Consider the following 14,923-nt stretch of genomic DNA (forward strand, 5'->3'; position numbering starts at 1 on the left):
AGAATGTACGCATGCCCATGGTTAGGTCCAGGAATCTTTGTAGAGAATAGGAAGGGGGCAGCTGCAGAGAGGCCGGGGCTTCCCTCCACCAACTGGCTTGTCCAGCAACCTGGATCCAACACCGTAGCTCAAAATAAACTTTCAGCAGCTTCAACAGCCAGGTGAGCATTCCAGGGCCTTTCCCCTCAGCCCTAGACTGTGTGCCTGCCCCATGCTTCCTTCCTTACCTCTGAGCCTGGCTTCCACACATCTCAGTGGTGTCAGGCAGAGTACCCCTCCTGTCTCTGAGCAGAGTGAGGCAGCAAAGAAGAAAAAACATAATAGCCACTCATTTACTTAGCACTTTCTGAGCCCAGACACCTTGCTAAATATTTGATATGCATTATCTCTTTTAAACAACTTGAGCCGAGGCTCAGAGACATTAAGTAACTTGCCTAAGGACACACAGCTAGGAAGTGGCAGTTAACACTTGAACTCTAGATCTCTGACTAGGAAGCCCAGGCTCTTGACCGACCCCCTGTATTGCCTAAGCTTGCCTCTTCCCAGAATGGACCTGTTTTTCCTTCTGTACTTAACTTCTCACCACCAGTGTATGCTCCACATCTCCTCTGTTTTCCCAACTCTCCTTCCAGTGTGAACATAATCTCCCTCTCAGTACCCCTACCCTTTGGAATCTTCAATAAAAATAATGGAGTAGCCTCTCCCTCACCCCCACCAAATCTTCCCACCTAACCATTTGCCAGTTCCCACCCACCCCCCCTCTAGGACACGTAAGACCAGTGCGTGCGCGCGCACACACACGGTGGGGGGAGGTATGGGTGGGGCTAGCAGGCTGCCATCCACTCTGAACAGGCATCTGTGCATTGCCAGCTGATTGGTAACAGCCCACATTGCCTCCGCTAAGAAGAAAACACAGCTGTTGGGACCAGACACGTGGAGTGGTATAGCTACTGCGGGGTGGGTTGGCCGACGATGTTAGCATTTCATCTTGTGACCCACTGACCCCTCAACTGGCACTAGGACTAGGGACAGCTGAGTCTGGACATTGGGATCAAAAGTGACTGAGGGCAAGGCTGTGCTTAGCTGCCTTGCAAAGAAATGCAGTCCTGCTGCTGCAGGGACGGGGAACAAGTGACCCGCTGAGTGGATGCCCTTGGACAGGGTACCCGGGGCTTGTCAGGATGTGTCTGGCACAAGGATCCATGCCTTTTCTCCTTGTCCACTTTGTCATTCAGTGCCTGCCAGGTTCTTCCTTTCTCTCCCCTCTGACCTGTGACCCTCTCAACAAATCAGTACCAGTCGTCCTGATTCATCTAGGCTGGGAGTGTCTGTCTCCCCATCATAAGCTACTGCCTCTGTCTTCAGAGTGAATGTGCATCCTCGTGGCCAGCTTCCCTCCTGCCTGGAAGCCCCTCCTCCAGGAATGTGAATAAACTGTTTCCTCTGTCCTCCAGCTCCAGAGGATTCCCTGTGTCTGAACTTTCATTGGCAGACCTCTTCTCAGGCTGACCCACCCTTGGCCACTACAGAATCGTCCTACCCACCCTTCAGTCTCCTGTGAAGGCGAGTCGTGTATAACTAGAGGTTCTCAGTTTGTGAAAACACTTTAGTCTGAGTTCAGTTTCTTGTAGCCAATCCTGTAGGCTGGGCTCATTAGAGATGATTATTAACCCATTGCTAATTGACCTCAGAAGCCAGCCAAGCAGCCTGTATTTTACCAGGCTTGATAATGGATTTGTAGGCTATTTTAAGATTTCTTAATAATTTCAGCAAGGCCTCACTTTTCTGTCTGCATCTTATTTGCTGTAAGGACATTCTGTAAAATTAACAAGCTATAAAGTTTGATTGAAGGTTTCAACAAATGTGAGAATAATTGGCACCATTTAGAGAAACAAGAAAAACAACCTGTAAACTGGAGTTTGTGGGGGAAAAAGCCATGTGATTTTTCTCTGTAACCAGAGGAGCAGTAGCAAGCAGGACTTTTTAAACCAGAAAATAATCGAACTGGCTGATAGTGCAAATTTAAATTCTGACTCCCCCAAACCAAAAGTTCAGAAAAAGAAATTTTGCAAAATCTAACCGGTCACTGTAGTGTTTGTGCCTTCCAGGAGGCCTGTTTGAATAGGGACCCAGTAAAGATGGAGTGAGTCCATCGTTCCCTGGAGCTTGCATCCAGAGGCCTGCTTCATCTCTCTGACCCCTCCCTCCCGTTTCCTGGCTGGATCAGGGCTCTTCTCCCTTCCCCATGGCTGGTGTTAAGTCTTGCCACTTAACATCCGTCTGTGATACCTGGTGCTCAGTTCCTTTTCTCTCTCTCTCCCTCCGCCACCTTCCATAAGACTGCTTGGACCTCTTTTTCTGTTCCTTCCTAGGCATTTCTGCCCAGGCTGGGCTGGTCCTCTGCCGAGTACCTGTAGAAAGTCACCAGTTTTCAGAGAACAGCATTCTTTTCTCATCCACTGGCCCACTGCTAAGATACCCCAGACTGCCTTCCTTCTTCTCTCCTGCCCTAGAGGTTTCTTCCTGCTTTCCTCAGGACCTAACCTTCCTCTAAGTGCCAGCCTCCGCTTATCATGTGCATGCTCACTTTCTCTGTCTCTAAGGAACTGAGCCTGTGACAGGCCAGGCTCCCACATCGCCTCGCCACATCTCACTTTCAGTTTTCCTTTCTGCTTGGTTCTTTGCGTGTGGACCTGATCCGGGTGGTAGCTGGAGCCCTGAAGCTGGAGGTTTCAGTTCCCGCCGATGGGGCACACTGCCTCAGATCGTCTTCAGGGGGAGGGAGAGGGGCTTTCTCTGGGTGCCTTTCTTTCAGCCCTTCCCTGACCCACAGCCCCAGTCTTCTTTCAGAGCTGACTGGACCATCAACTTTGCAGCTCCCAATGGTCTCCTACACAGTGAGTCTCTCCAGAAGGACCGTGACTGCCCCTGAGAAGGTGCCGGGTCTCAGGTTACCCGGGTGTTCCCTGGCCAGCAGCCCTTTTACTCAGCTCTAGCCCCTGTCCAGCCCCACCTGTTAACAGCCCAGGAAGGAGGCCTCTGCGGCCCAGATCCTTCTCCTCTAGAGAATCTAGAATTTGCCCAGAGCTATAATGTACATACCACTTACATTCTCTGTTTTTCATTGATATAGAATGGAAAAATGTACTCATGAACAGAGCTATTGTGGGGATTATGTCATAGACTTCATCTGGACTCCTTCCTCTCCGAGCCGGGAGCCTAGCTTTAACCCCTCTCCTACCAGGAAGTCGTCCTTGGCCAGACAGAGATCATCTTGGAGTTGGCTCTCTGTGAATGGTTTAAAGGGCGTCTTCCTTCATGATATCCCTTATTAACCATATTCAAACTGGGTTTTTTTCCCCCAACTCAAGTGCTGGAGGCTTTGTCTAGGAGGAATCCACCCCGCTGAGGCTGATTCCTCCCACCTGAGAGCACAATGCTTGAGCAGACAGGCCGGCAGGCTGGAGACCGAGGGTTTCTCTGTGCCCCGGACAAGCCCTAGACTTTCTGCCCCTCAGTCCCCGCATCTCCTCAGTAGCTCAAACCCCATTCCTCACTCCATCGTGCACTTTGAAACCTAAGGAGACCATACAACATCGGCTATCCTCCCTGCTAGTTGGATTGCAAAGGCGAGGACACTCTTCCAGAAGGCTGGGTGACTTTTCTCTCCAAACATGTAGAATTCTTTTCTACACCCCACTCAGAGACCCAGCTGGATCAAAGCCCTTTTGAGAATCATCCAGGAGTTCCTTTGCCCTCAGGGAGGAACTGATGGCCATAGCAGACAAAATCCCCCGGAAATCAGGTTCCTTCCTTCCAGAGTGAAAACTAAAATAGGGGGCAGGGGCCCGGGGAGGGAGGTGGCACTCCTTTTTGTTTTGGTGTCCACGTGAATAACAGCTCCCCTTGATCCTCTAAGGATGTGCCGCAGGCAGGCTCAGGATGTCTGCATCCCTGGGTCCTGCTGTGCCCTGGAAATCCCAGTCTCCAGGAGACCCACGTCCACACATGTGGCCTTTCTCCCCCTTGGCCAGGAATCACCCTTTCTTCCTGAGCCACTCAGCATGCCATCCAGCCCATGCCCTAACAGCAGGAATTCTGCCCGCCTGTCAGCACACACACCCATGGGCACACTCTCCTCTCCTGGGCAGATTTCTGCAGCACACTCAGCAGGAGTGCCAGCATACCTCTCACCATCCAGGTGATGCCAAGGACCACTGTAAGGTTTTCCTCTGTCCTCCTCTCACCCCTTAACCCCCACCTCCTCTCCATTCAGTGACAGCAGCCTCACACCGAAAAGGAAAGTCCTGGACCCATTACATAATTCTCCATAGTGCAAGCAGTAACTGGGGCATAAGGTCAGAGGTCATAGTGGGGTCAGGTGGCTGACACACACTGTAACGACAAGGTGGTTAAAATTAGACCACTGAGAGGAAACTGGCAGTCTTGTGGAAATGCAGAAGTTTCCTCTGCAAGTGAGAGGCTGGGGATGCAGGGAGGCCACTGTGCGTGCTGCCTGCCAGGCTATTACTCATTTCAGCTCTGTTCTTTAATGCCTTTTAGCCCCTGCTTCTGTATTTCTAGCCTTCCTCATCACATGTTTGAATACACGCGATGGAACCCACGGTTACCTGCCGGCCCAACAAGCGCTTCTTTCCTCCTTTTAAGCGCAGGACTGGGCACCCCAAGCTCAAGACAGCTGTCCTTTCCTAAGCCTTTTCTGGGTAGCTGAGCACCTTTTGGTTTAGCCTCTCAGGTGGTCGAGGTACTTAGCCTGCGATTCAGGCCTCAGTTGTTATCAAGGCCATTGGTGGGGCAAGGGGGGGGTCCACTCCGAGGTTGGGAGAGGTGGCAGAGGACGGAGTCATGGAGCGCAGGGTTGACAGTTGTGTGCTGCACGTTCCCTGGCCAGCCAGCTGCCAGAGGGGAGCTCATTTCCACGTCTCCTGGAGGACTTGGGTCACACCTGCCTCATCTGCTCCCTCTGGTACCCAGCCAAGCTCCCCTGTGCCTGTCAGCCCTTACTGTAAACCTCCTGAGTGCCCTGCTTGTCCTTAGCACCCCTTGCCAGGGAAGTATGAGATGTAGTCTCTGCCACCAGTGGAGTTATTATCCAGGCGCGGGCGATAACAAATGCACCTGTGAAACAAAGAGCAAGCAGTCAAAGACAGTCTCCAAGTTAGTTACTTTACTGTGTGATACAGCCAGGGAAGTCCCTGTCATGTGACAGGATGGGAAGCATGGGGTTTGGGGGTCAAGGGGCAGGGGCTAGAGTCGGTGATGATGGAGGGGCTGCCACCCTGTGACATATCTGGCCACTGAAGTGTTTCCCTATGGGAACGGCCTTCACCACTTGTGAGCTCCAGATCAAATGGGCCCCTCTTCTCCCTTGGTGAGCGCCCTCCCAGAAGGGAGGAGAGGACCCCAGAGACCAGGGATGAAGAGTAGGGCATGAGAAGGTGCAAAGCAGGTGGGTTTGCAGGTCTCGCAGGAGAAGGACGCCAGACAGGGTGACTATGGAAACTTTCTCTGAGCCACTTACAAATTTGATGATTGCTCAAGATACTGAATTTCATTTTAGCTAAATCAGCCCCAGCTTCTCTGACAGCACTGGCTTATGTGCTGACGTGGCCACATGGGAGCAGGATGGCCTAAACCCCTGGAGGAGCAGAGCTTGGTGAAACACCCCTCACACATACACCCACCTGCTTTGCCTGTCTCCCTTCTCCTGACAACAATTTCCTGCCGGACCCCAGTCTCTTCAGCGTAAGAAGCTCTTAGGTGGGGCAGGAACCTGTCAGGGGAAACCCAAAATGACCTGCGTGAAATGAAACAGCCAAGAAAGCCCTCATCATTCATTTCACACTCAGGCTGAAAGTTCTCCTCTTGGGAGTCTGGCGAGAGGGGAGCTGGGAGAAGAATGGAGAGCGGCAGTGAGGGTACCAGCGAGCTATGTTCTGTGACAGCCAATATTTTACATGCCACCCTTCCTTCTATCAGCTAGATACCAGACTTGGAAGACTTTTAATTTATTCTTTTTTCATATCAGGACTTGAGCAAAAGAAAGGCGAAACCCCAGAGGACACCTGTCATTGGTCCGGGGGTTGTCTGCTCCCCGAGAGGTGACCTAAGGGGAGATGGTACTGTCTTCCTTCAGAGGGTCTCGGCCCTCCTCCTCACCTCACACGCACGCACTCCCGCTCGCTCTCTCCGCCTTCCCTGCCCAGTGGACACATTTCTCGTGTGCCCCTCAGCCAACAAACAAAGTCTCTCATCTTCCCTTTCAGAAAATGCTGTTTTTCTTCTCCCTCTTGCCCTGTAGGTTATTGCAGCCGACTGCAAAAGGGTCACAGTGCTGAAGTATTTTCTGGAAGCCCTTTGTGGACAAGAAGAGCCTCTGCTGGCATTCAAGGGTGGAAAATATGTGTCAGTGGCACCCGTCCCAGACACCATGGGAAAGGAAATGGGAAGCCAAGAGGGAAAACAACTGGAAGATGAGGTACAATGCGGGAAGAGCCCGCTGTGGCCGAAGGAAGGCTCCCCCATCCCCCCAGCGCTGCTCTGCCCGGGCTTCAGCCTCTACCCCTGGTTATTTATAACCACTCAGAGCGGTGGCGATGTTGACGTGACCAGCCAGCTTCTCAAGAGTGCACTCTGCTGGTGCCCCTTCCTGCCAGTCCCACCCCGGTGCCCCCATCTCGCTCTGCTACGAGTTCCAGATGCTTCTTTTTAATGTTGCAGTGGAGGAGAAGGGAGGGAAAGAAAGAGTTTAATAATGTGCAGCTCTGGAGGCTTAGGAAAGGGAGTTGGGGGGGGGTGGGATGTTAGGGTTCAGGCCGAGGATCAAGTTTATGGATGTGTGGAGCTCAGTGCAGCACAGGCCTGAACTGCAGCCTCCAGCACACGTACAGGAAGAGCTGACATTGCTGGCCCCGTGTGGAAAATCACCCCCTCCCTGGCCTACCCTCCCTCCGTTGCTCCCTCCCACCCTCCCTCCTGCACATCCTGATGTGATTAAGGAATTCTCCTCTTGTTTGTTTGCCCTTGGTTGTTCCTGTAGCCCTTGCTTCACTCCAGACTGTGTGTGTGTGTGTGTGTGTGTGTGTGTGTGCGCGCGCGCTCGTGCCAGCCTGAGTGCCCACCCCTGCCAAACCCCGCTGACATTTGCCTTGCCGTACATGTATGTATCTTTCTGGGGGTGATGGTTACCGTGGTTCTGTGCACAGTGGGTTTGTGTGTCCGTGTAAGTTGAACACTGCTGCCAGCTTCCCTGCTGTCTGTGGGTTCTGAGTAAATGTGAGTGTGGACGGTGTCGGTGCCGGTGCCTGCGTGCGTTTACTGTGCTTACTGTTGCTGCCAGCTGCCCTGCTATGTGTCTGGGTGTGGGTGTCTGGGTGTGTATGCACACATAGCTCACTTTGCCTGATGGTTGACTCTTTTCTTCTTTTTGCCCCACAGTATTATAGACAGAGGGGACTTAGGTGGGAAAGAACACGGGACTCAAGGAAGGGACGCAAGCGACTGTAGCCAGAGGCCAGGTCACCCGTAGGCCAGCACAGTCATTTGGCCTGCAGCAGTCTCGAGCGCCTGGTGGAGCAGGGTGGGGTGTGGGGATGAAATCAGCAACAGGCCAGGGAAGCCAGATGTCAGCTGGAAGCTGTCGTTGGTGATCTGAAGCAGTGATAGAGTGGCCACCTTTGGTTCAGAGTCTTCAGAGCAGCAAAATATTGGACGGGCTTCATTAGAATAGCTGGAGAACCCCACCCCACCCCTGATGACACAGGATAGAGGTGGTTCCAGGGATAAAGCTGAGCCCATGATTCCAGACTCTCCAGATGAAACCTGGGCAGGGAGTAACGGAAAAGAATGAGCTGTCAGTATGGGAGGAGACAGTGGGGTTGCTAAAGCCATCGAGGTGTCCAGGCTTCAGGCAGGACAGCGCAATGCCACCCAAGCCCTGGGCACCGTGTAGGGAAGCATGGGTGGGGTAGCGCCCTGGTCAGCTCTCTCACCCGCGCTTTAAGGCTGAGGCGGGCGGTAGAAGGTGAGCAAGGTGGCTCTCCAGGGTTGCTGCAAGAGATGTCCCCTGGCCCGAGGAGCCTGCAGGACCAAATCCAGGGAAGCAGGCGATGCCCAGAGGGAGGGGCTCCTCCACTCTCACAAGGAACAGACCAGCTCTCGGTCCCAGATCTTGGCTGCGCCACACTCTCTCTCCCTCCTTCTTAGGCTTATTGACCAGACAAAGGTTGTGACCCATGCCATGCTGCCCACTTCTTCCTTTTCCCACGAGCCTCCTGGGTTCCGTTATGTTAGTGGCCCCTGGGAAACCCTACTTACCCTGGTCTGTGTAATTTCACAACCCTGCACTTCCTCGTTTGCTATGAGAGCTGAGCCAACCTCAGACAAGCCTCGCTGACCCTCTTTTGACCTCAGTCAGGCTCAGTCCAAGCCCCATGATAACCCCGTGTATCCCTGGTCAGAGCAGGCAGGGGCAGTGTCCCCCACAGACCAGCCAGGGACCCTACTCCACTCACTCTGGTCCAGGTTAACCCCACGAACAGGAAGTAAATGTGCAGAGAGAGTCTTCCTCCTTCCCACGGCCTGGGCCTCTCTGAAAGTGGGCCCTGTGACACTAGAGCCCGCGCGTTGTCAGATGAGTGGTGACTGCGGACAGCATCCCAGACCCCTGAGACCTCTTAGGATAGTGGCAGTTCTGGCGCCATCCCGAGATCTCATCTCTCCTAACTGCAAGACTGAGTCCCTTAAGCTGATTGGGAGAGGAAAGGGGAGCTGTTTCTTCAGACATCATTCTTCATGAGCAGAACAGAATCCATTTCCTTAAGGATGCTGCCAGAACACCTGTCTTCCCACCCCTAGATTCTACTCCTAAGACAAAGCATCACCTACCCACTCACACACTCTTGCTAACCACTTTCCGCAAAAAGAGTCCTTCAGAATATCATTGAGATGGACAGTTAGAGGAGAGAGAGTCTGTATGGAACAGGATCCCTGTGAGTCTGTGGGAGACCTGGCAAAGGGCTGGGTCTGAGCTTACCATCTAGATCCAGGACCGCACCTATGCTGCTTGGTATTATTGGTAGGAGCACAGACTTTGGAAACAGACTCACTAAGGTTTGAATCCCTGCTCTGCCACTTAACTAGCTTCGTGACCTTGAGCAAATTGTTTAACTCTCGAGACCTCAGTTCATTTATAAAATAGGGATGGTGATAGCATCTATGTACAGACTATTGTATTAAATGAGTTAATGCATGAAAAATGCTTAACCTGGTACCTGGCCTCATAATAAGCACTCAGTGAATGGTAGCCGTTATTGTCGTAATCATTGTCATTATTATCATCCAGTTAACATTCAGACCCAGGAATCTTCTCCTACTAAGTCACCCCCTATTACCCGTGCTAACCCTGTCCCTCAAAGGAAGCTCTCTTGGGCAGCTGCATGTTCTCTACTGACCAAGGCCAAAAGTGAGAGAGTGAGAGATGGAGCCTGGGACCACCCGGGGAGTAGTGGCTTCTAAGAGCTGAGGCTGCAAGCAGGGAGGTGCCATCCCTGGGGAAGGCTCCACCAGCCTGGCAGGAGACTCCTTAAGCTAGCCAGACATCTCCCAGTCTGTGCAGGCCCCCAGAGGGCAGCTGAGCAAGGTCATGGCATGTGAATTCCTATCATGGGGCCCCCAGCCCCCGCACCGCCAGGCTGTGGTCTTAAAAAGAAACCAGGGCAAGGTCTGCTGAGCTACAGCATCTGCTCCCTGACGCCGTCTGGGGCAGGGGAGCTTCCATGCCTAGCTCCCAGCTGTTGGCCAGAATGATTCCTATCCGATCGTTAGCATGAATTAGACTTAAATTGGGTGGTTTAACTTTCTCTGTTGTTTTCCCCTTTGGTGAATTTCAAAATGAAAATGGGCCCAAAGTTTGACATTTTGAGTGTGTGCAAAGAAGGAAGGGCTGTGAGTATAGGCATGGAAGTAGATAGGGTGTGGATCTGTGAGTCTGTAAGTGGAGGGCCCTGGAGCGCAAAGGGGAGCAGTTACCGGGGGAGAAGCATGACAGCTTCCCTCGACCTGCCTCTGCCTGAGCTGGGGGAAGCACACACCTTGGGGCCCTGTGCATGGAATGGTCCAGATAGGCCTGGATTGGGATGCAGGAGGGACGGAAGGGTGGGTCCGGTCTGTGCTGTGGGCTCACAGTCTCCTCTCTCCCTTGGCCTGCACCACCGCCAAAGGAAGAGGACGTGGTGATTGAAGACTTTGAGGAAGATTCGGAGGCTGAAGGCAGCGGGGGCGAGGATGACATCAGGGAGCTTCGGGCCAAGAAGCTGGCTCTGGCCAGGAAGATAGCGGAGCAGCAACGTCGCCAAGAGAAGATCCAGGTGGGGCCTGCCTGGGGAGGGTGGTTCCCGTGTGGCTGGTGGTCTGTACAGGGCATGAAGGAGATGGGAGTAGGGATGAGCAGGACCCTCTCACTCAGGAAGTCTTGCAGTGTCCGGACTGGTTCCACCACCTGTTTTCCTCCTCTGCCACTAAATTCTAGTTTGGTGCCTGGAGTCTCCCTCCTCCTGGGCTGCAAGCAGGGCCAGGTTCTTCTCAGAATCTGCTGAAAACTTCTCCGCCAGTGATGACCTATGAACACACACCACACGTACCCAACCTTTCACACAATTTCAGGGGTTTCAAAGTTCCCCTGAACGTTGTCCAGACACTCTCGGAAAAGCTGTGGATTCTCTGTTGAGAACACCTATTCTCAGGGGGAGACGGTGTCATGGCCACAGTCTGCTTGTCTGGATTCCCACCGTAATGGCCGAGCCCCTCTGGACAGGGCAGTCTAAACCCTAGGGAGAAACTACTCGATCGCCACGTAAGGATTCCTGCACCATCAGCCCTCTCGTGGACCCATACCTTCACTTCCAACAAGCTTTTCTTTATGGCTCTCCCAGGTCTGAGTCCTGCGCTGTAAGCTCACTTCTTCTCATCTAGGGCGCGGGGCAGACGGGGAAGAGCCGGCCATGCTCCCTGCTTTAAGACTAACTGCATACGTGGGGAAGCGTCAGTCGTCTTTAGGAATGTCTGTTTTCAGCCCTCTCTTCAGCCACCTCTGGCCTTTGGCATGGAGCGTAGTGCATGTGGTCAGGCCGACCTGATCAGGCTGGGCTCTGCCACTTACTAGCCTTGTGACTTTGGGCACATTGTTTAACTTCTCCCAACCTGTTTCCTCATCTGCAGAGTGAAACTGGTGACAGCACCTACCACCTGGAATGGCTGTGAGGCCCACAGGAGCCAGTGCACGTAAAGCACCCAGCATAGTGCATGGCACACCGTGATCTGGTAGCAGTCTGACCGCTCATCAGACAGAGCCCTGCCCTGGGAAGGGGAATGGATACCAGTTGGGACTCATGGTCCTTTAGACGTATTCATAGGAGTCTACCAGTTGGAATTAAGCCTCTGCCAGCATCACTGCCGTTGTGGCGTGGCTGCCTTCTCCACCCTTGCGCAGTCTGTGTGAACCTCTGTCATGGCCCTCGAAGCTTCGTCTGCAAGCTGTCTTTCTTCCTGTCCGGTAGCTCTTTTCTTCCTCACCATCGGTCTTCCCAAAAGTTCTGTCCATACTACCACCTCCATTTCTTGACTCTCAGCCCAGCAGTTATAGAGGCGATTGCATCAGAGGTCACCAAGTACCTTTGTCGGGTCTTCATCACACTTGACTTCCCTGTAGCTTTGGACCCCAAAGCCGCCTCCCTCCAGCCTCACTTCAGCACACGAGGACCTTCGTCTCCTCTCTGTCTGGTGACCACACCACCCTCCTGGGCTTCCTCACCACCATTTGTTACTTGGTCTCCTCCTCCCTTTCTCTTACTTCTTAGTCTCAGCACATGGAGTTGGCCCTCAGCAAGTATTTTCATTCCGTGAGTTCATAGATGTTCATAGCAACGAGAGCATCATCTTAAGTTCCTCACTGGCTTTTAACCCCTCGTGCCTGATTTCTTATCAGATCCTATCTGTTCACTCGTTTATTCCCCCCCGTCTCCATCCCCATTGCCACTACAGCCGTTCTAGTCCAGATACTGACTGGATTGTAGCCAGCAAGCCTGCATTGCACAAGTCCAGGGGGTTCTCTTTCCCTTGTAGTCTGTGAATGCAGCTCCTGGAGTTGTGTGGTACACGGTCTGCATGCCAGGCTCCCTGCCTGCAACGCATCTTATGTGGTTTCATCGTTCTCTTCCCAAAAGAGCCACTCCCCTGCTCAGGAATCATCAGTGCCTTTGCTTGGCTAATAAAGTCGAATTCCTTACTATGGCATCTAGGGCTTTCTCGTCTGTTCCCAGTCTATTTTCCCAACCTCTCCTCCCGTCCCCCATGAGCCCTCACCAGCTATATGACATTGGGCAAATTATTTAACTTCCCCGAGCCTGTTTCCTCATCTGTCAGATGAAAGTGGTAACAGCAACTCCCTCAGAAAGACAGTGCACGCAAAGTGCCTGTCCAGACACTCCAGCCCTCCTGCCTGCACAACACTAACCCTCCTTTCTACCCACTGTCCCCCGACAGCTCTGCCCTTTCCCACTCTCACGTCTTTGTTCCTGCTCTTCACTCAAGCCCGAGTACCCTTTTTCTGCTCCACGTTTCCTGTTACCTGTTGAAATTCTATTCTTCCTTCAATCCCCAGATGAAACCCCATCTCCCCAGTGAAGCCTTCCCGGATCCCCCCCAGGAGGAATTCATCTCTCTGCTCAGTGTTCCTGTGGCACTGATTTATACCTCATTTGTGAAACGTATATCGCGTCTCAAATTACACTTATTTCTGGACTTGTTCCCCCTGCCGTACTGTGAACTCCTTGGAATCAGGGACGTGTCTTCCGCTCAATGTAGTAAATGGTGGTGAGCACCTACCAGGCCGGTGGTGAGGGGACACAGGAGCGAAGCAAGGAAGTCCTGTCCCAGAGTGTCCACTGGCGTGGAGAAGTCAGGGATGCGAAGTGTGAGCGAGCCTTGTGACCAAAGGGAAGTGCAAGATGCTGTGGGAGCATGCACCAAGGGGACATGGCCCTGTCTCAGGCAGAGTGTTCAGGCCAGCCTCTCCAGTGACAAGCGGTGCCTGACGGAGGCCTTATATGAGACTTGGCTTCCGGTGCCCGCAGCTGCTCCTGCCCCGGAAGCCAGTTCTCCCTGTCAGCTCCCTTGGAGCAGGCTGCTCAGGCCAGGCATCGATGGCCTGCTGCGGGCCGTCCAGGCTGGTGTTGCTGTGGCCCCTTTAAGAACAGGCCCCACGTGCACCGCTGCTGGCGGCCCTGCCTCCTGTCAGCCTTCTTCCTCCAGCCTCACAGCCACAGGAGGATTTCTCAGCAGAGAAGAAATTCCCCCCTTCCCTTCTCCCCACCCCCTGTTTAATGCCCGGGGCCCTTCACTTCCATAATTCTTCATTTTCCAGCCTTGAACGTAAGCCAGACACATCTGTCTGGCCATATGCGTGAACCCTGGAGTCTGTGCCGAGGTGGCTGTAAAACAGGGCCGGTGAAGGCCCTTCTGGGAGAGCACACACATGTGTGTGCCCTCGGGCCATTGGCTCCCTGCCCAGAACCACGGGGCTGCAGTGCTCCAAACCCATGTTAACCTCTTCTTCTTTTTCCTCTTTTTGTTTAATTTAAGGGGGGAAAATCCCAAGGAAAAGGTATAAATTGTCCTGGGAGTGGGGGAGAGGCTCCTAGCTGGAGAGGCCATTATTGTTGGCAGGTACCTGGGTCACACTAATACAATAAGGAAGAGAGGAGCATCGGGTGAATTAAGATCGGAGAGATGGGCTGTAAATTACTCTGCTCCGAACTCCATCAGTCTCCAGGGGTGTTAACCGAGAGGTGTAAGGCAAGTCCCCAGCTCCCAGCGCCTTTTACAGATGCAGCAAAACAGGAACCACACATGTTTGGGGAAGGGGATGTGAAGGTGGGGTTGAAAAAAATCCTCCTGGCCCCCATGCTGGCTGTAAAGTCCAAATGAGATCTGGGGCCGTAGCCACACCCCCACTTCCCCGCTCCCACCGAGACCCCCGGGCCTAAGCTCGTCTGTGGGATGGGGGAGGTGAGGCCTGGCCTCCCTCCGCAGCCTGTCCCTCCCTGCTTCCGGCGTTGCACAGAGGCTGGTGAGGGGGGCCGACTGGAGGTCAGAAAAGGGGTGTGGGCAGCTCTCAGGACCTGTGCAGCTGGAGCCTCGGCGCCCCGGCAGGCCTCGGACACTGGGGGCCAAGTCCGCCCACCCAGGGCTTCGAGGCCGCACTCTCCGGCTCAGCCCAGGCTTTGCCTGTCGCCCGAGACAGCTCTTCATCTTGTGCTGGTTGAGCCCACCTTGCTGCTTTCCTCCCGAGTTCTTTCCGTTCCCGTTGCCATTCTTGAGAGGCGTCCAGAGACCAGAGCAGGGTACAGGGTTTGCCTGGGACACTGGTCAGGAGTGTTTCTTTCCTAACCAGGCCCTCAGGGCAAAGCAGTCACTGACCGTCCTCCTCCGGGCTTGAGGCGTGGCCTCTTGGCACCTCACCCTGGCCCTGGCCCTGTGAGTCCCCACCTCCTCTCTGCCTCCACGAGGCTTTGCTGTGATTTGTGCTGCTGTCGGGCGGGGTCAGGTTTCCTGAGCAGTTGCAAACATCCCACCTGAAACATAACAGGCTCTTCCTCTGGCCACAGCTATTGTTTCCCTCGGCATTATGGCCACAGTCTTGCTCTGTAGCCAGCAATGACATGTGTTCTGAAAATAGCTTCACTCCCCTATCCCCTTCCCGCCCACCCACCCTCCTGAAGATGCAGTCACTCCTTTGTGGTAGCCCCAGGAGTTTCACTCTAAATATAGCTGCAGCCCATTCACATTGCCACCCAGCTGGGGGGGGGCCGCTGTGGAACAATGGGGCATGCACAGAGCCCCCCAC

The 14,923-nt window shown here is 53.6% G+C and overlaps 1 protein-coding gene across 2 annotated transcripts in view; it reads left to right on the forward strand.

Moving 5' to 3' along the window:
• Window positions 1-14,923, forward strand: part of SMG6 (SMG6 nonsense mediated mRNA decay factor) — a 239,737-nt gene that overhangs the window by 210,670 nt on the left and 14,144 nt on the right. For both annotated transcript variants that reach the window (XM_061175743.1, XM_061175744.1), the window contains 2 exons: window positions 6,323-6,499; window positions 10,242-10,388. In XM_061175743.1, coding sequence (XP_061031726.1) covers window positions 6,323-6,499; window positions 10,242-10,388 — 324 coding nt within the window. The remainder of the gene's footprint in view (window positions 1-6,322; window positions 6,500-10,241; window positions 10,389-14,923) is intronic.

The sequence above is a fragment of the Eubalaena glacialis genome, chromosome 19 (assembly GCF_028564815.1).
Source record: "Eubalaena glacialis isolate mEubGla1 chromosome 19, mEubGla1.1.hap2.+ XY, whole genome shotgun sequence".
NCBI lineage: Eukaryota > Metazoa > Chordata > Mammalia > Artiodactyla > Balaenidae > Eubalaena > Eubalaena glacialis.